General features: G+C 37.5%; 1 protein-coding gene across 50 annotated transcripts in view; it reads left to right on the top strand.

Moving 5' to 3' along the window:
• The window catches only part of ANK2 (ankyrin 2), a 338182-nt gene that overhangs the window by 209324 nt on the left and 102454 nt on the right, over positions 1-26404 (top strand). For 47 of the 50 annotated variants that reach the window (XM_040699364.2, XM_040699367.2, XM_040699368.2 and 44 more), the window contains 5 exons: positions 10734-10832; positions 14390-14575; positions 15053-15076; positions 17194-17292; positions 18456-18554. In XM_040699364.2, coding sequence (XP_040555298.1) covers positions 10734-10832; positions 14390-14575; positions 15053-15076; positions 17194-17292; positions 18456-18554 — 507 coding nt within the window. The remainder of the gene's footprint in view (positions 1-10733; positions 10833-14389; positions 14576-15052; positions 15077-17193; positions 17293-18455; positions 18555-26404) is intronic. The other 3 variants (XM_046940570.1, XM_040699356.2, XM_040699345.2) reach the window with 1 other exon arrangement.

Below are 26404 nucleotides of genomic sequence, written 5' to 3'. Positions count from 1 at the left end.
AATAAAAAATGTTAAAATATCAAAAATGATTCAAGCATATGTAACTATATCTGGTTGAAAAAGGAAAATATGAAGTTATATAGAAAAAGGAAAAGAGAATTCAAGCGTTCATTTTTCAAGAATTCAGTTCTCTTCAGGCATACTCATATATATATATATGTAGATATATATTGGTCAGGAAATATGTCATGGGTTAAAAGACTAAGGAAAACAGAAATCTTGATAGGAAAGAACTTAAGAATTTCTGAGGTAAATAAAAACTGAAAGGTATGGAATAAAAACCTGAAAAATAGACTGAAAGGCTCAGTTGCTCCTACTTGCATTTTCTCTCAATTCCGTTTTAAAAAATAGATGCTATATTATCACTCTTAAATCTTTTGAGAACAGTTGTTGATATTGAGGGTGTATTAAATTCTCTCCTTGGTATCCCTGTTATTCACACTTTATTTATTTATTTTTTTTAGGCCCCTGCTAAATGCTATTTTGTGGTAGTGATTTAATGCCAGTGAAAATACTCAGGTTGCTCCACAACTTCATCTTTAAAGAACCTGGTATCTGTCAAGGTCATTTTCCAGTGATGAGATTTTGCCACTGTGATAGAAGTTCTACATTGATCATAAACTGATGGATAAGAGAGCATTCTAACCACAGTTTTTTTCAACTTAATGTCTTCTTTTCCCTTTTCCAGTTAAATTGCATAAAGACACTGGCCTTTATCAAAATTTGACACAGATGACATCTGAAATACCACACTGATTTTCCTGTTCCTTATGACAACAATATAAGAGAATTATCTCAGAAAAAGCTATTTAAAAACATTGCAACCACTGAGATTACAAACTCCATCTGTGCTGAGACTGTTAAACACTCAGGACTTTGACTTTATGGATTTTGTTTTTTATTAGATTACTTTGCCTTGCCCTTCAGTTTTATGTTGGCCTTCAGAGCCATTATTTTGTTCTTCTTGGTATCTTTTTACAAGTCTGCTCCTTTTGAGCTAATACGTCATCATGTCTATTTTTAGAAAAGTAATTTCTATTTTGATACAAAGCCTAATTGCACAGTGATTACTAATTGAATGACTCCACTTTCACCTGCGAGCGTATCATTTGAGAGCTGACATCTTCCCTGAGTATGTTTGAGGGAAATGCTGAAATGAGGGCAAATCCAGAAATGACCGTAGAAATCTGGAATTTACTGGTCCTTTTCAGCACACCAGCAATTATTTGGCTCAATTAATCACCTTTTACTACAAATATTTTTTGAAGAAATATCACCACAATTGTATAGTGAATATCCGTAAGTCATCCACTTGGTTGACTACTCATGGTTCAATGAGCAGATGTAGATATTCTTCATCATATCAAAAATTAATTTCTGCATTATTTTTTCATTTGACTGTGATTTTTGATCATGTATAGATCTGACCAAGCTACAGTCATTGGTATATAAAATATAGTCTGATGATTGGATAATGCAAACTATAATGCAAAGCAGGTAACAGATTTAACGTGGATTTATCAAAAATGTGTTGGTTCAGGCTTGTCCTTTGAGCTGTGAATAGATTTCCTTGCAGAGTACAACAAGCTCATCTGATGGCATGATAGGATCTTTAGCAATTTTCACCTGTGTGGGTGATCTGCTAGATACCTCTAAATTTCAACAGGAAATTCAGACAAAGCCCTCAGAGGCTGTTGAAATGGTGCATTGTGCAGAACCAGGTAAGTGGCAGTGGCCCCTTATCACTCTCTATTAAGACACACACACATACGCTTTTGTCCAGCCCACAGATGGATCATTTATTTACTTATTTTCATTTTGCCTGTGCATTAGAACAGCAATACTCCATAATCTTCCTCTCAGTAAATGTCTATTTTTGCAGTGTCTGGAATTCTTGTGCCAATTTTTGGTCTTCTGCCCAGTTTGAAGTCATATCACCAGATTTAGCCAGTCTAACCTTTCCCTTTGATAAATTTCTATTCCTCCATTATTAGTTTCTCTTGAAGTTGGATTGTATCACCTTACTCATGTATAGGCATCACAGATGTCAGATAACTGAAATATTAGTCTTCTAAATTTCATGACGTTCCTACTGCAATAATCTTAGTAACTGAGTCTCCTTGTAGACTGTCCTCTGTGGCAATAGTGCTGAGATACTCTGGCCACACATACTTTATCAAATGGATCTGTCCTGATCTTCCTCTGTTCCAAACAAAGTCAAAAAGATTAGCCTGATGTAAAGAGTCGTACCTCATAGTATGAGGTGATTCAACAAATCTAGAATGATTGAGATACAAAGAGCTGAAATATAAAAGACATAACAAGGAAATATAATTCACTCCTGTTTAGCAACTCTAAGGAAATTATCGTATCCTGAAGTTGTCTAAAAAACAATACTCTTCAATTTTAAAACTTCTGCACCTGAGCTTAGAAGGAAATGTGTTCCCTATGAGATCCTAAGTTTGTGCTTTGACCACAGCTTCACTTAAGGGCCCTTGCAAAAGGAGGAGCCTACCTTTTAATCATCAGATTATTTAAAGTGACCCAGATACAGAAAGCAAGGATTAGATAAATCAGTCCTCCCCCAGGCTGATCTTGTTATTTAAAAGCCCTCTGGTTTCCTTTCCTCTATATCCTTCTCTAAGCTCATTGCAAACACATTAGCTGAGAAATATTTTTGTTTAAATTTGTCCCCATTAGGCTTGCCACTTCCTTTTTCAAAATAAAGAAGACGTAGCTATCAGGACCATTGGAGTACTCTCACCCACACTATTCATCAGATTAAAGCAATCTGTAGAGCAGCATAGAATTCCCACCCTTACTATGCTTTCCCAGAAATGAGTGATAAGAGAGCTTGTTGAGTGTCCATATTCAGTGTTACCAGTGAAGGGAGGATTTAGATGATTGTCAGAGAAGCTGTCTGCTTGTCTCTCTTAGGATGTCCTAGGATTTCCTTTAATATGGATTGCTCTCCCTATGTTTTGCAGAGATAACCTTCAGAATGAACCATATTTGCAGAGTATTTGGTAGTCTGTTGTGACAAAAGATTTTAATTCCACCAACTGGGCATTCTGCTTTTATGTCAGTATGTTCAGAGACAGATTCTTAGCTAGTATATGTCAAGGGGAGTATTTTAGTTGCAGCTCATCATTACTGATGTAATAATGGATCAGATCCATTATCTCTTCACTGAAAAAAAAATAGGAATTACCTTCTGGAAGATTATAAGGATTTTGAAAGATGTAATGCATTAAGTAAAAATTTAAGAACAATGAAATAGTAGTTATTCATCCTCCAAGTTTCAGCTGCCTGTCTCTTACGGTGATGATCACTTAATGGCAAACAACCCTTATTCCCGATCTTGAGATATGATTTCAGACAACCAAGGAAGTGGAGTTGAGCAGAATGTCTGTGAATGCAAGTCAGCAGTGATGCTTAAAGATTTGCAGGGAATTACGAGATAACAGAGTAAACATAAAATAATGATAATTGGTATCACAGTGTTTATGTGGGACTCTTCAATTTCCCCAACAAATCATGTAAGTAAAGGGAAAATAACCCTATGAGGATGCCCAGTTCATGATGTCCCTCACAGAAGAAGCAGTGTGGTGATCTAGAAATACAGGATTGACTGGCTTTCTCTCAAGGATAATGTATCTGAATGCAGAGATTGTGTGTGGAAAGCAAACCCCAGATGCTGTTTTGGAAGACTGCCCAGAATTCAAATGCAAAACTTTGCCTCCACTAAACCATGCCCGGTATCAAGGTTACATTTCCTGGTGCATGACTAATCTATTCTCTGCCCATTATTCTCCATCAGCTCAGTTTCTATTACTGGCTTCCTCTTAGTAAAAATGACACTTTCGAGGCACAGAACATCTTGATTTCTGCCTGTCTGTGTTTCAGATGGTTGTTACTTTGCTGCTTCTGAGGAGAAAATCGTGATATTTGGAGCTCCTAAAAATAATTATTGTGCTCTTTGCATTTGTCACTTAAGCTAGAAAGTAGCTTACAGTAAAACACACTTCCCCGGAGGGGTGTTCTAGAAACTACAAGGTGGTGGATACATAGTGTTGCCCGAACCTGCACCTCAGCTGGAGTTCTGAATGACCACTCATGGGCCAAGCTGATGAGCAACATAAACCCCAGCATCATTTATTCATTGTCTTTACAGTTATCTCACCGGTTAAGAACAGAGTGGCAACCATTATCAGTATAACTAAAAAATTAGCGAGACAGATGAAGAGGTACTATTATTTTCTATGGCACCTTCTGTATCACGGCATATCCATTTATTTGTCCATTTAGAATCACAGAATCATAGAATCATTTAAATAGTGCAGATTAGTTTTAAGGTCAGTCATCTCAAACAGGTAAATAGTCTTCCCTTATTTCTTTTACTTAACTGTTTGGCCCCAAAATGCAGTATCATCAATGTCTCTAATCCCAGTAATTCCAACCTATCTCATAAGTGTATTTTTCAGCTTTAATTTTTACAGTCTATAGGGTTCTTGTTGCCACATCTGCTATGTGTAATTAATGTAAGATTATTACCAAAATGATGAGCTTGTGAAAGTGTTTTATAGTAGATCAGAATCCAGTGTCCCTCCTTTGCCCTTACAGCTATGTCACTTTACATCAAATAATTTTATGTTTGCAGATACTTGCCTCTGATCTGTTCATTATGTTGTTTGCTAGCACTTACCAAATTCGTTAATAATGGAACAGATATTCTTGGAAAATGAATATATACTAATGTGTTGGGTCTTTCTCATTTTGAAACGTTGAGTAAACACTCAAGTTAGAAAACAATGTGCATTTAGATATAACATATCTGCAGTATTTAATTTAGCTAGTTGTTGATGTATCCAGAAGATATTTTTATTGATGTTTTTCTTATAACATGAATTTGGGGCAAAATAAAAATGCCCTCTGTAAAAGTCAAGGGGAGGACTTTAGAAGGAAAAGTTCCTTCTCCAAAAGAGTGATCAGGCGCTGGCACAGGCTGCCCAGGGATGTGGTGGTGTCACTGTCCCTGGAGGTGTTCAAGAACCATGAAGATGTGGCACTCAGGGACGTGGTTTAGTGGGCAATATTGGTGGCAGGTGGGTGGTTGGATGAAACGATATTAGAGGTGTTTTCTAACCTTAATGATTCTGATTCTGTGATTCTAAAGTGCTGTTAGGGTTACAGCAATGCAGCCAGTGCAGGAAGACAAGAGATGAATAGAGCGTATGTTCCTCAGTTTTTCAGGTTTGAGCCTGGTCTTCTCTCAAAACAAGGAAAAAGTCTTGTATAGTGTTTCTTTGCTTCTTTCTTGTTTTTATTTTTATTTATTTCCCTACTGATGTTGTTTCAGTGTTTCTTGTTATGATAGAGGGTAGAGTCAAACTTACTGCTGGGGAACTCAAAGAGGACATACAGACAAATATCAAGCTGTCTTCTGAGTATTGTAGTCATATATTTTACACAAATAGATCTTATGAAAAAGCATTTAGAGGTAAAATTGAGCAGTATTTAGGCAGTATTTGTCACTCCTCAGCAGTGTTGATCTAAATTCTTGGTAGGCACTACATGTTCACTGGAGAAAAAAAAAATGCAGTAGTTTTCTAGGAGTTTTAGATGTTTTCAACTTGTGAAACCCTGCTGAAATGTCTCAGTCTAAATGTAGTTGTTTACAATCTGAAAGTTTTTTAATGCATTTTTTTATTATACTCTTAATATTGAGAGCTCCAGTTCTGGCAGTAAACGTTATTTATAATCCTGTTCAGTCATAGATGTAATGAAGGTAGAGTTGCCTTATTCTGACTGCTAAGATGGGATGTAGATGTCACTGGTTTGGCTTAATATCTGTGGAAGAATGAGGAAATAAGGGGGATGAACTGTATGTCACTAAGTAAAGATTTAAATCAGAATCTTGCCATTTTTGTTTCAGTCAAGCAATATTCAGTAGAGTAGAAAAATTCTGTAACAATTACTGAATTTTAAAGGTTTGAGCAGTGATTATGTTCTTACTGTTTAAATGCTATGGCCATTAATAAGAAGAATTTATTATCTGACTGTGCTGTCTCATGACTAATCTCAGCTTGTCTCATCTTGTGTCATTCATATCTTATCCTTTGTGCCAGTGTCTCTTTCTTTTTGGAACTGGCTTGTGTTCTAAGAGTGGAAAAAGGGGGAGGCACGGGAAGAAAAATAGAATTAAATTCACAGAAGCTTCTCTCAGGTTAGATAAATTGCCACGTCCTACAAAGGAAATGAGCAACCCAGAGAAAACCAAGCTTCTATTTACGCAATATTTTGCTAATAGCATCTTTAAATGTCACTTGAGAAATTACAATTAGACAATTGTAGTAAAGGTTACAACAAAATGTCTAACTGCTTTGGTTTTCATTTGTCACCTTGATTGATAGCTTTTCATTTCCTTGATGTGAAGCAAAATTGGAGGATAAAAGATAATCAAGATCTCAAACCAAAAACCTATAGAGTAAAATGGAGAGGCAGGTGAGACAACTGGCCTAGCTAGGGCTGTGTGGGCTCCCTGCCTGGTAATTACATTTTGAAGAGTAAAAAGGAATGAGCATTTACTCTATATAAACAATTGTGTTAAATGTCAATTGTCTTTCCTAGTAATCGTAGTCTTCTCTTAATACAGTCCTAAACAGTTGTTGGAGGCTTTTAAAATAAAATATTTTATTTGAGTTTGCTAGCTGTTAAATCACAGCTCTCCTTTGTCATCTTAAGTGAGGTAAACTGAGGGGAAATATGTATCTGTTTTCTCTATTTCCTTTATTAGCATGCATGAAGATAAATGTGTGTGTATATACAAATATATGTATGTATATGCACATGTATTTGTATATGTGGATAGACGCTAAGGGCTGCATCTTTGTGTGGGTAGGCCAGTCATTCAAACAGAGTGGTGACTGAGCCCAGTTTGGAAGATGTGTACTCCCAGTCATTTGGTACTGTGCACAAAGAGTGTGATTCCTTGAAAGCCTGCCCTAAAATTCAGCTTAAACTGTGTGGTTTTCTCAATAATAATCTCTTTTAATCATCTTTTTGCTTCTTCAGACTGTGTTCTTCATTAGGGCTTGGGTAAAATTTAATGATACAAATTTGGAGTCATATTAAGGCTTGCCAATTTGCATTATTAGCTTGAAGAATCATTGAGAGCTAGTCATTTTCTCAAATTAGCAAGTAAATAAGTGAATGTAGTAGAGAGAACAGGGCATGAAATATACTCTACTTGCTTAGTGTTAATTTCCCATAATAACTTTATATTTTAGCAGTAAACATTTTTCAGTATGCATTTGGGAGGATAATCAAATCTGAGTACTATGTCCTCACAACAAATACTCTGATGAAATCATTGTGTGAAAGTGAATGTTATATATCATTACAAAATAATTTCTGTTTTTCATATGATGCAGGGAACCTAAACATGCAGACACAGCAGAATTTCGCAGACAGACTTTGAGAAAACGAAAAGAAAGTGTATTTCTTCTTTTTCTGTCACACTTATTTACTATAGTCGCTGTTTTAACTTCAATTCTGGAATGTGTTGATTCAGTATGAGATCATAAGCTCAAGGAAAATTTATTGTAATAAAGATAGTTTTCCCTTTCAAGGCCCAATAAAACTTCTGCATCTAATTTACATACTAATACAAGCAAGAGAGAGGTTGTTCTCCTTTGCAGTACATCCGTGAAACATCGTTAACCAGAATGTCTTGGATTTGTTAGTAAACGCTGTGAGTAATGAAACAAAAGTCTAGGGTTTTCTGCAGTTTGCAGAGGTCTGGCATCTAGAACTTTAAAATACCTGTAGAAATAGATCAGAGAAACTGAGTATTGGTATGTAGCTCTTTGAAACTAAAAGATGAGGAACTGGGAAGGGAATTCTAGATTCAAGAAGTAAATGGAATGGAGGGAGGGATATGCTTTTGTTGTGGGCATTTCCACTTAACTGGAGGTCAGTCTGAGAAAGAATCTTGTCATGTAGGAGACAGAAGGGCAGGCACACCATAGTCTGTCAGAGAAACTGTGCTGAGTGGGAGGAGACATGGAAGTCCTGGAGTCCAGGAGACGAGAGAAGGAAGAGTTCCAGCAGGGCTAACAGGTTATCCCACTGGGTAGAGCTCTGCCAAGGAGAGCAGTAGTGTTGGGAATCTCCTAAAATAGGAGTCTGGACAAGAGCCAAAAGTGTTGAGGTCAGGAACACCACAATTAGAAGCTCTGAAAGCAGTTCTTCACTGAGGAAGCAAACTTCACCCTGACAGTGGAAAAAATCAGGCTTGACCTTGCCAGAGGATAAATTCAGAGGAAGCTTTTCAGTATGTCTGGTGTAGGCAATGTTGCAAATAAAATTCAGCATGCTTTTGCAATTTCCAAAATAAGAAAGCTTTTAAGAAAATATATAAGGTAATTTCACACTATAAATAAAGTTTGAAGGGAAAAAAAGAGGCTATGATTTTATGTAGGCAAGAGTTTCTTTACAAACATTTACTGTAGTTACAGGTAAGACTATAGCACATTAGGAGAATATACCTGATGTGTAGTGGGCAGTCGCTGGATCGGTGTTGGGACTGGGTGGGGAAGCATGTAGTATTTCTAAATGATAATGTAATCATATATGTATTGTGTATAGTGTTGTAGTCCAAAGTTTATTGCCCTGATCCTGTTCCAGTAATAAATTTTTAATCAAATTGATTTACTTTGGTTTGAAAATTCTCATATTCTCTACATATACAAGGGTGCATATGTGATCCTCATGTTTATTCATACAGTATTCAGTGTTAGAAGTATTTTGCAAAATGCATGAACCATGTAAAAATGCTACATTATACTTCAGTATTAAGATACTAATCAAGCATGTGGAAGTTATAGGTTAGTTGCTAATAGGTTCTTTCCAGTGTGAGAAGGAAAACTAAAAAAACAAGCCAGTTTGGTTACCTGTAGTTTTCTCAGTGCTGCCCTGTCCTAGTGCAATTGAAAACAAACCAATCTGTTCATAATTCCTACTGCCATCTCACTCCATTAGCTTGGCAGTCCTCTGTGCACATGCTTGCATGACAGACATGGAAGAGGTGGTCTTGTGTTCCTCCTTTGTGCCTCTGGTTTACTGCCTGTAATTTGGGGGCAGGAGAGTTGCCCATCAAAATACAATTGACCTTACTTTTAAAGGGCTTTTCTTGATGTCTAACCTGAATTTTCTTTGCTACAACCTTAGTAAATTGTGCACTTTTCTATTTGTTTTAGCCTTATCAACATGCAGAACAAATCTTCCCCTTCCTCTTTGAATAACATTATCTTTTTCCCTTCAGTTTTTTGTTTCTAGACTAAATAACACCAATTACAACAGTTTTCTTAAAGAAAAATAACTTCCCTATTTTAATTTTTACAATAGTGCAGCGATTGTCTGTATTACAGCAAGATGAGTTCAGTCACCCCCTGGTAGTCCACTGGACAGAGGACTTCAAGTCCTTTTCTGCAAAATTATCTTCTAACTCCTTGCTCCCTGTTTGCCCAGTTTGCTAATCCTGCCAAAGCATTGAAACTGGCATTCATCCTTATTATGCTGCATGTCCATCCCTTTTCTCCAGGGTAACAGGAACCTTTCAAATTACATTCCTCTTGTATGGTGTACTTGCAGAACACCTTGTCCATACTATGTGTAACTCTAATAAGAGCATTCAGTTCCATCCTCCAAATAATTCCTGATAATATTGGAAAATATCTGCCAGAGACAGAGGCTCCCTATGCAAAGCCACTCAAAATGCATGCCACGGTTTTGGCAATAAATTGCTCTTAACAGTTGTTAGATGCAATTTTTTAACTGTTGATGTCCCAAGACTGTTGATGGAAGTGCTAGAATGTTATGCAAAGTTGTATTAAAAGAGATGCTACCACATGTATGATATGTCACACACCATATGCAACATGCATAAAATTTCTCTGAGTAATCTTCTACATTTGTAATCTAGAGGACAGCTGTAAAGACACTGGTTCTACAAACAACTGTATGACCTACTGACTGGAAAAAGACTTCATTTCTTTGGGAAATTACTTCAGTGTTTCCATAACAAGTTGGCTTCTCTGAAACAAAGTTCTTGCTTACCACTGTATTTGCATTAAATCTGATTAGAACATGTTTCTAGTGAATTTGCCTTTAGTTTGACTAACTTGGAAGTATTATCCAGAGCAGATTCTTGTAAGTAGACCAACTGACTGTATGGTCAGAAATGCAGCTCTTATTTTGTAAGGCTGAGTTCCTTTATGTTTGCTATGTTTTATGTATTACAGAATTTTGTGTAATATATTAAGCCTTTGTCATCTCTGCTCAGCATGTCATGAGATATGGACTTTATGTTCTCCAGAGGATGATGTCTTTGGTTAAGTTAAAGTAATGAAGGGATGAAACTTTTACTTTCCTGTCATCTTTCATAAAACTTTATTGTCAGCTTTACCATCCCTGAGCCATTGCCAGCAAGGTAATGAGTGCACTCACTGCTTCCTGAAAATATATCAGAAGAAAATGTGTATGAAAGCGTGTAGATTTTTGTGGCTTCAAATGACATGAAATGTTACCATATCAAGTTCAAAATACTTAGTTGTTCTACTTCTATACTTGCAACAAGTTAAAAAACATAAATACATTTTTAGCAGTATACTAATTTGGGCTTCAATATCACTGTTTCCTCACTACAGTATTTTCTCATATTTTCTCCCTAGAATGGTTTCACTCCATTATATATGGCAGCTCAAGAGAATCATATTGAAGTGGTGAAATATCTCCTGGAGAATGGAGCCAACCAAAGCACAGCTACTGAGGTGACTTATATTGTTCTTTTTTCACACCCACTGTTATTTTCCTTTGCCTTTATATTCAGATAGATCACTTAGAAGATTTGCAGATGGAGTATTTTGAGAGCTTTCACTCATTCATTTAGCTGACTTGTATGTATGGATCGTTTGCTTTTCTTTCTTTCTTTTTTTTTTTTTTTTTTTTTTTTTAAACAAACAAACACATTAAGTGGACAAACTGTTCTGGTAATTGTGAAAAGTCAAAGGATGAAATCCAGCCTGAATTATTTGACAGCAAAACGCCCACTGACTTTAGTGAGCCCAGGATTTTGACCTTTAGTATATGCCCATTTCTCCTTTCAGCTTCTTGGATATATTTTTGAAAAATGAATGAGACTTTGAAAAGAATTCCCAAAGGATGTAGAAATTATAGGAGGCTAACATGGCCTCAATGAAATGGTATTGCCAGGTGAGTTCAAAGCAGATTGATCATAGGATAAGCAAAGAGGTACAGCCTTTCCTTTGAACAGTCAGTTTCAGTTTTACGCCTTTGACAAATCCCATGAGAACTGAAGCATCTAGGAGTTGCCACCACCTGATGCTATCTTTGTGCTGCTCCTCTGTACAGTAACATCTGGGCACAAATTGGTGAACAGAATTATTATAGCATGTATCTTCCAGTCATGTCTGGAGAGAAAGGGGTTTCATGGGGAAGATAAATGACTAATGTGAATTGCATCAATGAGCTTACCAGGGAATGTGCTGTTTTATCCTCATGTGGTTTACTTCTACCATCAAATCGTGTGGGAGTAAGTGTACAGAAAGATGGTATCCATTGCTAGGATCTGGATTTCACTGCCTGCAGCAACTTTCAAGTAAGCAAAGCAGATGCCCGTGGAAGAGATGAGTCTACATCTCAAGAGCTTCCTTTTGCAAGTGAGAGGCTTTTGGGACAATGGAGGAAACTTCTAGATAAGAAGAATATGTTCCCTGACTTCTTGTTACTCTGCTTCAGCCAAATCTTATTTTGTTCTCAGCTAGGAGAACAAGTGACCAGACTCTGTGCTACAAAGCTTAATGGCTTTGTGTTTGGTCTATATTAATGGAAATGCAGTGTGAAGTAGTAACATAAAAGTTCCTCCTCCCTCAGAAAGCTTTTGCTTGAGTTTCTTTTCCCTAGTCTGTACAGAAACTTACCCATCCCAGGTTACCTTCACGGATGGATACATTCAAGATGATGGTGCATTTATGCTTGCTTTCCTTTTCATTAAACTGACCTGCTAGTGGTAACAGCTGTTTTACTGTCCCTTCTTTCAATGAATACTGTACCATTTAATGACAGCTCCTAAAATAATCCTCTTGAGGCCTGCATACACTGAGATCACATTACACTGCAGCTTTCTGAAATATGAAGTCCTATGTGATCACCAGGCAACTTGGCAGAAACACGCCCTTTGTGACCGAGTCGCAGGGAATCTTTGGCTCTCCCAGGGCCCAGCCTGGCTGCAACATGCAGTCACCTGCTCTCAGTCTTTCACCGAATAACTTTTATTGACTGTGATCAGGAGCAGTGATCATTAGATTACAGGAACTATGAAGATGATGTGGTTACAACTAATGCGTCCTCTGCTTGAGCGCAGACATCAAGGCATCATTGGAATTTTTAGGGTTCTCTGATTTTGTAAAAAAAAAAAAAAAAAAAAGGCTGGGAAGAAGAAAAGCCAACTGCCCCCACTCTGAACTTGAGTCCAAGTCTGTCTTCTGTCATCAGAAAGGTCAGATCTCACTTTTGTGACCTGAAAAGTAAAGCCTGTCTATCCCCCTTATCACTTACCTAGATAAGTTTTGGTTTCAGGCATTGCTCAGGTGGTGTCTTTAGCGATGCGAATATTACTGAAACCTGCATTCAGTAGAAGACTGAGCTGCTGTCTGCTTTCACATGTGCCCTGAATTTAAGTCTTATGAATGGAACAAAGAAGTGATACGTTGATAAGGTGAGACAGCATCAAAAGACTTTGGAAGGGCATTCTGTTTGACCTCAAAGAAAGGCTGTTCTCATGTGAGGAGGTGGAGAAATGAAATATTTTCTCAGGGCTCCTGTTAGTCATGCTTCCTACAAGAAATAGGAGGGACAATGCAGGAATGGCAGTAGCTGCTCAGAGAAAGATGGAAGATAAAGTGGGAAAAAATTGATTGATCTTGTATTTGAAGCTTTTAAACAGGCACTGCCTTTGGATGTACTTTATTCCTTCTATTTTATGTTTCCTTCACTGTATATGTATAGGTACAAAATCAGAGTCAGGATGATCTCAGTTTCACAGGGCCTCTAATCCAGGATTTGCTCTCATGTTTCCAGAGGCAAAAGGCAAATGAATTAAGCCATTTCAGCACCTAATGTAGCCCCAGTCTCAGAATTATCTTTGCAGTTCAGCTGTTTCATCAGCTGTTGGCTACTTTTTATCTCACTGTACAGAATTTAATCTCTATTACAGAAAGAAACTGTATGAGTATAGCTGTTACAACACACCTACCCACAGTTCAGCTCAAAAGGGAGTGAATATTATTAGTTTACTAGGGGAGAAAATTGCTTTGGTAATTTTTCAGATGCTTCTTTCAACATGTTAGCTCTCATTCCTTCCCAACTTGTCCTTTATTATTTTATATCTTTCTATTTTCCTATTCCCAGTCAGTTCTGTATCTTTCCTATGACTTTTACAATGTGTCTTAATTAGTTTGCTTAATCGGCTTGGTCATAATCAACTCTTTAGCTGTTCCTTCTGAACTGCACACGGGAAACTTTGTTTTATCCACCAGCCTTCTTGTCACAGACTCAGTTTGAGGGTTACACTGTTCCTCGTGGTTTAGCTGCCTTCCAGTCTAGCAAGTGAACAGAGCACATGTGCTCAGACAATATGCAAGACTTGAGCTTTTAGGTTTATTGTTTTAGGTTTAGTTTATAGATAAGGTACTTGAGCAGGCAGTACTTCAGTTGAGACGCAACATTTGAGCCTGTGATACATTTTAAAGCATTGGGAGTTCAGTGCATGTGTGGCAGAGCACGAAATTTTGAAAACAATTTTAAAACAAATCTAAAAATACAAAGGAAAAGCAGATTTTTCTGATCTCTGGAAATAATATAATGTTTTTCCACTTAGAATTTGAATAAATTACTAAATATTAGTTGACTTTTGTGAGTTATAGGCCATATATAAATTAGAATGGGAAACAAGCAAATGCATTTGGAGATATGTTTTCTTTTCTTTTACAAAAATCTTGCTAGAATACACATTGTGGTCCATTTTATGACAAGTAATTAGGACAGATACTGTAGAATGATCATTTGCCTATACTTAAACAAACAAACAAAACTTTGAAGTAAAAAAGCATTCTTCTGGTATGTTTGAAGTTACATCTGGGTTAAAACGTGCCTCTGATGCCATTTCACTGGTGTGTGTTGTGGTGCAGAGGCAGAAAAGAGCTGGTGATGTGCTTTGCATATTTCTTTGTGTGAACGGTGCTGTGCAGTTCACTGAAGCTCTGTGTCCTTCATCATACTGAGTACGTTTTGTTTTCTCCTCTTGCAGGATGGTTTCACTCCTTTAGCTGTTGCTTTGCAACAAGGACACAATCAAGCAGTGGCTATCCTGCTGGAAAATGACACCAAGGGGAAAGTGAGATTACCAGCTTTGCACATTGCTGCCAGAAAAGATGACACCAAATCAGCAGCGCTCCTACTGCAGAACGACCACAATGCCGATGTGCAGTCCAAGGTAACATGATGCTGTCCTACAGGAAACAGGGCACTCATGTGGCTGAGTGCCAATGGGCAGCCAGCTTTTGCTTCCTTCATCTTAAGGGTTAAAGGTAATTTCTTCGGCGGGGAAAGATGAGTCTCTAGACCAGTATCACCAGTAATGTTTCCACTTCTGCCTTGTTTAGCCACACAGTAATTACAAGCTACGCATTTTTTTGCTTTTTGTTTGTATCTCTCATTTCAGTGATAACCAAACTTTCTCTTATTATTTATAAACCAAAGAAATAGGAATGGAAGCAAAATCACTGCTTCCCTATCAAATAGGATACTGGTTTATTGCCTGTGGGAAAATAGGTTGTATTTAATGTTAATGCATGCTTGAATGGCTTTTCCCATTATAACATCATAACTCATTTCAGAAAGCAACTTAGTTCTTGGTTTTGCAGCCAATCTTTAATATCTTTCCTCTTTTTCCCAAACCATGCTGCATCAGATGATGGTGAATAGGACGACTGAGGTACCGAGATCAAAAATTTTAATTATTCTTTCTATTATTTATAATTATTTTCTCTGCTCTGTGACAACATTTCTTTATTATTTATCACTAAAAGTGAAGTTATGACTCTTTTTTAATCCATAACACTTTGTCACTCAGCAAACCTGTTACTGTTCATTCTTTGTCTTAGAATTTCTTTTTATTTGTGACTGTTACCGTAGTTACCGTATTAAGTAAACTTTTTGGAACTCTCAATCAGTTCAAAAAAATCTGAAGCGGGTTATGGAGCTAGAATACTGAAGATGTTTTTCTAGCTCAATTGATTTAATTCTGAAAATGCACTTACTTGCCATAACTAAATTAAGGCTGAGCCAGGAACATCGTAGAATACATTTGCTGTAGCAAAAATAATTGAATCCTCCAAGGTAAAAGACTTGTTCAGAGCATCTGTTTATTCTTACCATTGTTCTTAATATGATCTTTTCAATAAAGTTTTCAGAAGTCCTTAAGAGATAACAGTACATTTTTTTAATACTGATTGTGGAAGTAATGACTCTCCGAGCAAGTCCGCTAAAAATGTTGTGTCAGATTGGCTAGAACTGCCATTTATCCCCTAGTAATTATTGTCACATTTAGGAAAAAACAGTATTTCCAAGAACCGCAGTCATTGTTTGAATCCTGCCTTTTAAGTAATCATCTCTTTGTTAGATGAGGGAATGAATTTTGAGTGCATGCACACGTGAATATGCTCCACATTTGGTGTGTGCACACATGAACACATTGCTATGACGCAGCCTGCAATGGGAATGGAAACGGTGATGGCTTCCCACTGCCATCTGCCTATGGACATGTTCTTCTCTTATAGTAAATGTAAAGCAGTTTACAACTTTTTCACTGGCCATTGCATTACCTTTAAGTACCTTGCATTTGTCACAGAGCAAATACATGTGCCGAGAAATTGTATTAATACAACATAAATTCACTCTATAACTTAATACGGTATTGTGTTTGTGTGCCTATATCCTCAGTAGACATTTTCCTGGTAATTTACGCAGCAACAATTCTGTGAATTTAATGACTGATTATACTTAGACCAGGATCACCTGTGAGATGGCAAAAAAGTTAATGGAAATAGGTTAAAATAATAGGCTGATTGCTCTATCAAGAATAAAATCGATTTCAGGGCACAACATCTGCCTTTATTCCACATTTTTATGCGCTTATTTATACAATTCTTTATACCATGAGCAGTTTAAAATAATAATCGGTACACGGAAAGAAAGGAAGGTAGTTGAATATACAGTACAGTCCAGAAATGAAAAGTCTTTCTCTTTCCCGTAACTGCCAGTAAGACTGTGTAAGATCTGATCAAATCAGTGTAAAGCTCTTCAGGGAAACCTTAAAAAACGAGGTCCTTTCTACTTGAATTACTTATGAGCCTAAAAGCTTGCTGGGTGTCCTACTTTCTTTTTTATTCTGCTGTCATGTAATTCAGTATCTTGTAGCTGAAGCATGTTTCACCTTCTAGTGCTCAAGAGGCAATAAGTAAATCATGTTTTTTTTCTGATGTATAGATTGCAAAGTTTCTTCAGATCCTTTGAGATCCAAAATGTATAAAAAGTAAATCAGTATGGTTCTTATAATATGCAGTCTGCTTAGCAAAGTTTCTCATGTAGACTAAGCTCCTGGTACTGAATATCCTCTGCTTTTTTTTAAAAAAAGAAGGAAATGTGTTGTCAAAATTTGTAATTCTTGGGTGAGTACAACAAGAGTCCAAGAACTTGTGTTGACTTTTAGGCAAAATTGCTGAACAGATGCAGGCTAAAAGACCCATGTTGTTTCCGAATTGTAATACGGAAATTCCCTTTACTTTCTTTAAGGATGAATTATATATTAATGTTTTCTGTGATGAAAGCTACTGACCTCTTATTGGCCTGCAAAAAATGAAAGAAGGAAGCACTTTTGATAATCTCTCACATGAAAACTACATGCTCTGCCTGAAAGACTTTGCTATATCATAGGTGAACTCGATAAAATCAACACAATTATTTGCCAGCAACTTTTAAAATCAAGTTCTAGTTAAGTTGATTGTATTGTATAAATTGATTTCTATAAATAAAGACTGTTTCCTTTTGTAGAGTGGCTTTACACCTTTGCACATAGCTGCGCATTATGGAAATGTCAATGTGGCAACACTTCTGCTAAACCGAGGAGCTGCGGTTGATTTCACAGCAAGGGTATGGAGGAATTTTTGTCTCTTTGAGTTGTAATGGCCCATGAAAGTGGAAGTGTATCTTTGTGTAATTCCTAGTCAAGAATAAGTAAGGAGCAAAATAATGCTGAAATTCTGTTGTTTAAAGATTTTTTTTTTTAACATTAATTTTTTGAAGTTGCCTCCATGCAATGCAGCAGTGTCCTTGGGAATCTATAGCGACCAGTATTCCCGGCTGACGGAAGCAGGCTCCTTGGGTTTATTCTAGAGTGCTGATATGCTCAGAATGTGTCAACTCATTTTAGCTTTCTTGTCTGTTAGATACCCTTCAGAAATATATTGTTTTTTTCTGTCTGTTAAAGATTCAATATTTGCTATGGTAGTTTACTTAGAGATTTTCACATTTAAACATATTTTGAAATAGTGAAGTAAGGTACACCGCCATACCACAATATAAGTACTAATTTATCCCAGACTACTATTTTAGATAAGCTACTGCAAAGCTGCATAATATAGTCTATATGCTGTACACTGTTGTACATTACTTAGTTTGAAGTATGTCATCTGGTGCTGTAACAATTTTTGATCATCTTTATGTCACTAAAGCTATTGGATCACAAATTTCTGTTTAATTATGCATTGCCAGACACACTTTGAATTACTTTAGGGTTGTGCCTTTCATACTGACTTCCTCCTCTTGCCAATCTGGAACAGCTGCTATTATCTCTTTCCCCACCCAAAGCATTTGCGAGGACTTTCAGCCTAAGCAGAACCTACTCCTTTACATTATTTACATTGCACTTATAAGATTACTTTGTGCAGGATTCATGCATTCATGTAATCTGTGTGTTGCAAAGATTTAAATGCATCAGTGTTTTGTGAATATTGACTCATTGGGACCCTGGTGTATGTTTGTTTATTTGTCTGACTCTGAGACTGTGATGTTTGCCGCTTTGGCAGATGTGCTGCTTTGTTTATGAAACAATCAAACAATGAATAAAAACTCTTACTTAGAAAGGAATTACTAACTCTAGCTTATATGGTGCGTGCCTAGGTCTGATGCTTGAGTACATTGTTGTTTATTCTCTATTAATGTGATTGTATCATTTTGTGATCCAAACACAAATTCACCACCATTGAACACCTTCAAATCTGTCATGCTCATTATTTGTTCTTTTCATGGTGTAGAATGGAATCACCCCACTGCATGTCGCTTCCAAAAGGGGAAACACAAACATGGTGAAGCTCTTGTTGGATCGTGGAGGGCAGATCGATGCCAAAACCAGGGTGAGTGCTTCTATTCCCTGAATATGATGTTATCCCTTCTTGGGAATGGATTGCGATTTTTTTTTTTATTTGTTTGGTTTTTTTGTTTGTTTCTTTTTAAGCCAAAGACTGGGAACATCAAGATTCATAGCTAGGCATTCTGCTTCAGTAATTGCGTTATATGTTCTGTCCTTACACTGAGACATTAAATGCACCTGTTATAAATGACTCAAAGAAAACCCAACCAAACACCAAAAAATATTCAGCTGAACAGAGTTCCAAAAACATTGAATATTGCTTCTTCAAAAATACACTGTTTTGAAACTTGAACTAAATTTATATGGTGACTCCAAAAATAATTTAAAAAGAAATATTTTTGTACCCTTTTTTTGTATTCAGAACCTACCTTTAGTTTTCAGATTATTTATTTTATATACATTGTTTTCTGCGGTGTCAGATTAAAGAGTAGCAGGCGTTGATGTTAATAGGAGGCAAAAAAACCTATTTTCTTCAGTCTCCTATATAGTCTGCCTGTATCATACAAATAAATGCCAATGAAAGTCTGATCTTCCTGAGTGGGATCTAAACTCAGCTAAGCCTTTTGGTCCCCTGACTCCTGTTTGTTTGTGCTGGTCACCATGAAGAGGAAAACTGTTAGTGGACTTAATATTGAAGAGTCAACACTGGGAACAAGTAACTTACACTGCACCACCTACAGCAGCGCATCACCTCTTCTCTGGATTAAGCTACAGCAATACTTTGCTCTTTATTCATTCAGGGCAAAAGAAAAGCCCACCAATTTATATGTGCAGCATTAATTAATTATTTAAAATTGGATTTTGGACCCATCTAAGAAAACGTAGGTGGTAATGCAAACTGAAGATCACATGACTTGTCCAGGAAAGCTGCTGTTTTTTTAGCACTGATCTGCAAGGTTTTACCTACAATTCATAGACAGTGTTTCAGAACTCATGGTTTAGAGCTGTATATAGGAGCAATATAACTTTTGTTTAATAAAGTAGAAAAGTAGGGGATATTGCATTCAGCTGCCCTTGTGGTTTATTCAGATTCAGCTGTTACTTTTTTATTCATTTTGTTAGCCATTTTTTGCTTAATAAGCTACGAAGACAAAACACGATTGTTACACAACTCTGTATGTGAATATGATTTCTGATTTCTTTTCTCTCCTGCTTTTATTTATCTACTTTTTTTTAAACTGATGATGATGGAAGATGAAAGCTCTCATGAAGGTGTGCAGTAAATCATCCCTGGTCAAATTCTCCATTATCCTGTGGTAAACAGAGGCATGTAATTGTAATAATGAGCTGCAGTAAGGAATATTCCACATATGCGTAAGCACAGTGGTCATACGGAAACAGTACATTTGACCTATGGGATGACAGTATTGAATTCACCTATTTCTTGTTCAGTATTTAAATTTTTGTTTTGGACAAGTTGGCCCAGGTGATTGTAAAGAACTTCATGGATTTTATGGGGTCAAATTACATCCTCTTCTCCTTGCACCGAAAAAGGCTAATGTGCAGTTGTGAGTTAAACTGAAAGAACATGACTTTGCCCAGTGTGGGTGGAAGGCTCTAAATGTAGAGTCTTTGCATTGTCTTGGCTTCCTGCCCTTTGTCAGCTGCTATATTAGCTCAAAAACTGTCAGCAGAAAGATATCAGTGGGAAGTGATAAAGGTGTCCTAAAGCACATGTATTCCAGTTTGTACAGGCTGAGCAGCTTCTTCTTGCATTCATCTTCTACCTTCCCTCCGCTCAAAGACACGTGGTGGTGGTCGGCTGTGTGTACTTTCCAGTGGGGGAGATTCCAGAGCTTTGGTTCTGCTGTCAGTGTCTCCCTGTGTTGTGCTCTTGTTTCCATGCCAGCTGTTTATGTAGTCTCGGTGTCTTTTTCTTTTCTCTTTGCTTTGTCCGCATGCCTTGTGCTTTGCTATGGCCGTGAGTATGTAGGGTATTGAAGAGGTAGGTTGTGTGTTGCATGCTGTGCATATGTGTGTATTGTGCTTGAAAGGAGAGACTTCTTCCTTGTCCTCCTCAGTACTAACATGCTTGCCTTTCTGTATTTGCCTTTTCATATCTCTTAAAGAACCCTTGCATTTTCCCAGTAGGTCAGATTCACTGAAAAACAGTGGAATTAAGTGTACTAGTTTATTTCATTCCCAGATAGCTCGGGCTTTTATTTGTCATCTTCAAACTGTATCAAAATAAGCTCTTTGGTTGAAGAAGTAGTCATTTTTTTTTTAACCATTTTATCTGACATTTGATGATGCATAACTTAAGATGCGAAAAGTTATTTTAACAGATCTTAACTGAGTCCAAGTCCTTTAGCATTGCACAGTTAATCTATGAAATCTTCTATTGTTTGAAAATGTTGAAATGAATATCAGGAGTCGATGTTTTGTCTAAAGAAAACTCCACTCGAATTAAAATGTACGCTCTTCAAAGTGAGTAAATAATGAATGTGTCCTACTATTTCATAGTTAATGTTGCATGTCAGAGAAGAGCTCTACTTACTGCAGAAAATAACTATTTTTGTTTTCTTACATTTCATATTTCCATTTTTTTCTCACTCAAGATATAGAATTGCAAGTAAATCCATTTGTTGCCTTTATGTTTTAAAGCAATGTTTTACTTAATTTTTTTGTACGTTTTACAGATTTTTTTTAACCATTTTTCTCAACTAACCACTAAATAAATCCTTAAAATGTGGGATTTCATTTCTCTTTTATATTTTATCAAAAACAAAAACATAAACTCAATTGCAATGGTATTGATAGGAAACTTTTTTATTAATACTGTCAGTTATATTTGCATTTGCATTACTTGTAATTTACACAAAAGCTTCATCTGGAGTTTTGTTTGCTAAATGATTAACAGGTAAAATTTCATATGCTAAAGCATTTCATATTTAAAATTTCAGCCAAATGTATAATCTCTAAAATTGTGTCTGAATGAAGACTTCAGGGACGTGTTTTTAAAATACATTAAGATTTAGCTAAACTTCTGACCTGCACCATCTTACTATGATAGACCAATGGATCTGGGTTTTAGAAGCAGACTTTGGCTTGGTATCAGGTATAGAAACTCGCTCTGCAAAAGATGGTGGAAATCAATTTTGATTAAATTGATGTCATATGATGAAGAGTAATGTGTCTGTTGTCAATTCTGACTTTGAGGGGAGGAAAGCATTTACAGTTTTCCTGAAATGTACAAATTGTTATTGCAGGGAGAATTATATTAGCATTTACACAGAGCAGTTTCAGCATGCCAATAGTAGACATTTCTATTATTTTTTTCTGTTGGTAGTAACAATAAAGGTAATCAGATATCTTCATTGGATTGACATGTCATTGTTGGAGGGGTTTAGCAGTGCTACAAATGCAGTTCTTGCAATCTGTCTCTTTTATTTATAGCATAGGAAAAAAAGAGAGAGATTGCGAGGCTTTTTGAGGTTTTGTTTCCCTTTTTTCTTTTAAAACACAGTGTTCTTCACAGGCCCCTTTCACCTAACTGGTATTTCCTTTTTTGTGTGACTACGCAAACACCCTCAGAGGGTGGGAGGGAACCTGAAGTTGTCACACAAATTGAGTTATTTCTGCTAAATGGTGCCGACAGTGAAGTTCCATTTTTCTTGCTCTGGGATTATTTATTTATGTATTTCTTGTGCTGAATGAGCTATGGGCATCCCTTAATACTCATTCCAGGAACCTATTGTGGGTTTTTTTGTAATAGTGTCTCCTGGCAGAACAGATGTGCCTGTCTGCATTTACAACGTGGTTGCGGGCTTCCTGTCACTAAGCCATGTTGTGCTCAAATCCTAACACTGTCTTGGGCCAATGCTCTGGTTACAGTGTATTCCTGCAGTAAAGCTGCTGTGACATTTTCTCCTGGTCTTAGCAAATGGGCAGATCAGTAATAATTCATCAGCAGTGTTTGCCACTCCTAAAGGAATGTTGAATTATAAATATCTAATTACAATACAGATACTGGCTATAAAGAATTTAGTGGATTAAAATAATGTTTACAAAGTGTGGGATGATGTTGTACTGATCATCTAGGCAAGCTGCATAGGTGGTGACTATTATTGGGAGTTATTTAAGTTAATATTTTATTACTCAGGCAAACACATAGTATAATTTTTGCTGTATTTTTTAAATCCATACTTTGAGGGACGTACTTGGAGGAATATTTTAGAGCATGTTCAATTATGTCAAGACTCCAAGAGCTTAGAACAAGAAGTACACTTGCCTTGTTCATGTGTAAAGATGTGGTTTAATAGTAGTGTTAAAATGATCAATTGAAAAGTTCTTTATGTGTTAAGCAAATTTGGACCATTTTGCATGTCAAACATACAGAATAGTAAGGTTTCATTTTATCCTTTTACAAATGAGAATATGCAACTGCAGTTTGGAAGAATTCTGTGATAATTTGACCTTTGACTTTTAAGTACGATCAACAGTCTTCAAGTGAGCATCAAATGAGCAAAACTCTCCTTCTGTTAAGATACTGCTCACATAATCTCCTGTTTTCCGAAGACTCTCTTGTAAGCAGTTTCTTGTTATTTCAGTATTTCTGGTAAACTGAAGGAAAGCATTTTAATTGCTATGAAATGACCTAATAATTTATCTGCCCAAGTTCTGCAGTTTGGAGTCATGAGTGGAATTAAAAAATAGTTTTGTGGGTTAAAAAATGACCAGTGATTGATCTTCAGGAAAAAAAAAGTCAAAAGTTTAATTTCTATTTTGTGACAGCCATTTAAGAGGAAAGTGGAAGTGATGGAATTTCATTACCTCCATGTGTGCAGTGTGGATTGTAGTGTTGTTTCAAGCAGTGACCCACCCATTGGATACACTGCAGGTAGGAGAGTACCAGAACAATTGAATACCAGGTACAGGAAGTCTCTTGGAAAATGAAAACACTTCTGTTATATATATTATTTGAGAGGAGAGGGTAAATACGGACCTCCTAAAGACAAAGATGCATGGAATTTCTTATTTCTTTCTGTGCTTCAAGTCTGCATCTCTTCAACCCTATGTTGTATGTCCAGTCAAAAGACACATTTGTTATTTCAGTCTGCATGTTCATACTATAAGATGTACCAGCTCGTGATGGAATAATTAAAAAGGGGTGTAGGCAAACTCCTGCAACGGATATCAGAGCAGTGAGGATCACTGCTAATAGATAATAGTGCAAAAGCAGACTCATTTGGAACAGCAGTGTCTCTCTTAATGTTGATTCTTGTCAGTATGTTCTCATTGTATTAGGTACTAATTCTACTAATACAACTCCCTCTTTTCGGTTTCCCTCGTCTCTGGATAAAATGTAAGCACAAATAGAATCTGAGGTATTAAATGTACAGTAAGTTTTTAAATAGCCTCACCTCTGTGTCATGGGAAGATCATGGAGCAGATCCTCCGGGAAGCTATGTTAAGGCACATACGAGAAAAAGAGGTGATTTGAGACAACCAGCATGGCTTCACCAAGGGAAGGTCATGCCTGATCAATCTGGTGGCCTTCTATGGAGTGATGACTTCTGTGGATGGGGGAAGGGTGGTGGATGTCATCTACCTGGACTTCTGCAAGACCTTTGACATGGTTTCTCACCACATCCTTCTCTCTAAATTGGAGAGGTATGGATTTGAAGGATGGACTGTTCGATGGATTAGAAACTGGCTGGCTGGTTGCAGCCAAAGGGTTGTGATTAATGGTTCTGTGTCATGGTGGAGGCCGGTCACAAGCGGTGTCCCTCAGGGGTCGGTCTTGGGACTAGTGCTCTTCAACATCATTATCAGTGACACAGGTGATGACATCAAGTGCACCCTCAGCAAGTTTGCGGATGACACCAAGCTGAGCGGTGCAGTTGATACATTGGAGGGAAAGGAAGCCATCCAGAGGGATCTGGACAGGCTGAAGAAGTGGGCCCATGAAAACCTAATGAGGTTCAATAAGGCCAGGTGTGCAGGGTGCTGCACTTGGGTCAGGGCAATCCCAGGTATTTATACAAACTGGGGGAAGATCTCCTTGAGAGCAGCCCTGCGGAGACGGACTCGGAGGTCCTGGTAGACGAGAAGCTGGGCATGAGCCAGCAGTGTGCGCTTGCAGCCCAGAAGGCCAACTGTGTTCTGGGCTGCATTAAAAAAGGGTTGGCCAGCAGGGAGAGGGAGGCGATTGTCCCCCTCTACTCAGCTCTTGTGAGGCCCCATCTGGAGCACTGCATCCAGGCCTGGGGCCAGCAATACAGGAAGGATGTGGAGCTCTTGGAGCGGGTCCAGAGGATGACCACTAAGATGTTCAGAGGGCTGGAGCACCTCTCCTGTGAGGAAAGGTTGAGGGAATTGGGCTTAGTGAAGAGAAGGCTCTGGGGAGACCTCATTGCAGCCTTCCAGTACTTGAAGGGAACATGTAAACAGGAAGGGGAATGGTTGTTTACAAGGGTGGATAGTGGTAGGACAAGGGGGTCTTGAACTGAGACAGGGGAGGTTTAGGTTAGATATTAGTAGGAAGTTTTTTACTCAGAGGGTGGTGACGCACTGGAACAGGTTGCCCGGAGAGGTTGTGGATGCCCCATCCCTGGAGGCATTCAAGGCCAGGCTGGATGTGGCTCTGGGCAGCGGTCTAGTGGTTGGTGACCCTACACATAGCAGGGGGGTTGAAACTTGATGATCACTGTGGTCCATTTCAACCCAGGCCGTGGTATGATTCTATGGTTCTGTGAAACATACATACTGTTTTACCTAGTGCGGAAAGAGGGAAGAGAGTTACCTGGGAAAACTGCAGAGCTTATTGCTTAATTTGCCTACAGAGAAGTGCACAGATAGTTAATGGTACATGTTTATAAAATTTAAGACAGAATCGAATAGGATATGTATTTTAGTCTATTTTACAGGCAATTGTAGCTAAGAACAAAGGAGAAAAATGTGTTGATTTTAACAATTTAGTTCTTACTTTTAACTAGACTTTCTTGTGTCTGGGAGTTTCTTGTGTTGTTCTTCTTTTTCTCCTCTGGGGATTTCTTCTTTCCTCCAAGGCATCAAAATTCTACCTTTCTTTTGCTATTCAATTAAATAGAATAACATCAAAGTCACTATGGAAATAAGGAGTGTTTGATTAAAGTATTGAGTACAAAAGGCCAGAAATGGGAAAGATATACCAAATAAATTTCCTTTCTGGGTTACATTTGAAACATATTCTTGCCTTAGTAATGCTAATGAGAATTGTGTATAAATCTCTCTGGTAGTGAGATGCAAATATGTTTAAAGGCTTTTTATTTGGGTACTCTGAAGTTGCAAGGAAGAAACAGATAAGCTAGTTGTACACAATTCCTTTCCGTTGACCAGATCGACTTTGTGCTGAACACCCTTTAATTCTGTTTGTGGGTTTGATCTTCCATCCACTGAATTTCATTGCAAAGCTTCCATGGAATTTAGTGATGCAGCAACTGCCTCTGAGATAGCGCATGCCAAGGCAGGCCTAACCCTGCCACGTGTTTCTGAAAAATCTCTGCAAACAGTAGATAAATAAGGCAGAAACATTCTTCCCCGATCTCAGTTCCTCACTGATGAGGAGCTTTGTGCGCTAACTCCAAAAGGTGCTCTGTGCTTATAAAATTGGGGATGAGAGAGGATCTGCTTCTCAGAAGTACCATTCGTGAAGCGTGAAAGATCTGTGTTTGGATAACCAAAATGATATTGCAATATGGAGCTACTTTTAATTTCAGTGTGTTAGTAGAAGAAGTAAAAATAGAATGATGTAGCGTTCCCACAAACTTCAGCAAGACAAACAGTGTGTCTGCATGTGAAGGAGGGTCACTAATGTGTAAGAAAGGCTGTGTTACTGCATTTTCACTACCT

This window comes from Gallus gallus, chromosome 4, assembly GCF_016699485.2.
Source record: "Gallus gallus isolate bGalGal1 chromosome 4, bGalGal1.mat.broiler.GRCg7b, whole genome shotgun sequence".
Classification (NCBI taxonomy): Eukaryota; Metazoa; Chordata; class Aves; order Galliformes; family Phasianidae; genus Gallus; species Gallus gallus.
This window is presented reverse-complemented; position numbering and strand designations above follow the sequence as displayed.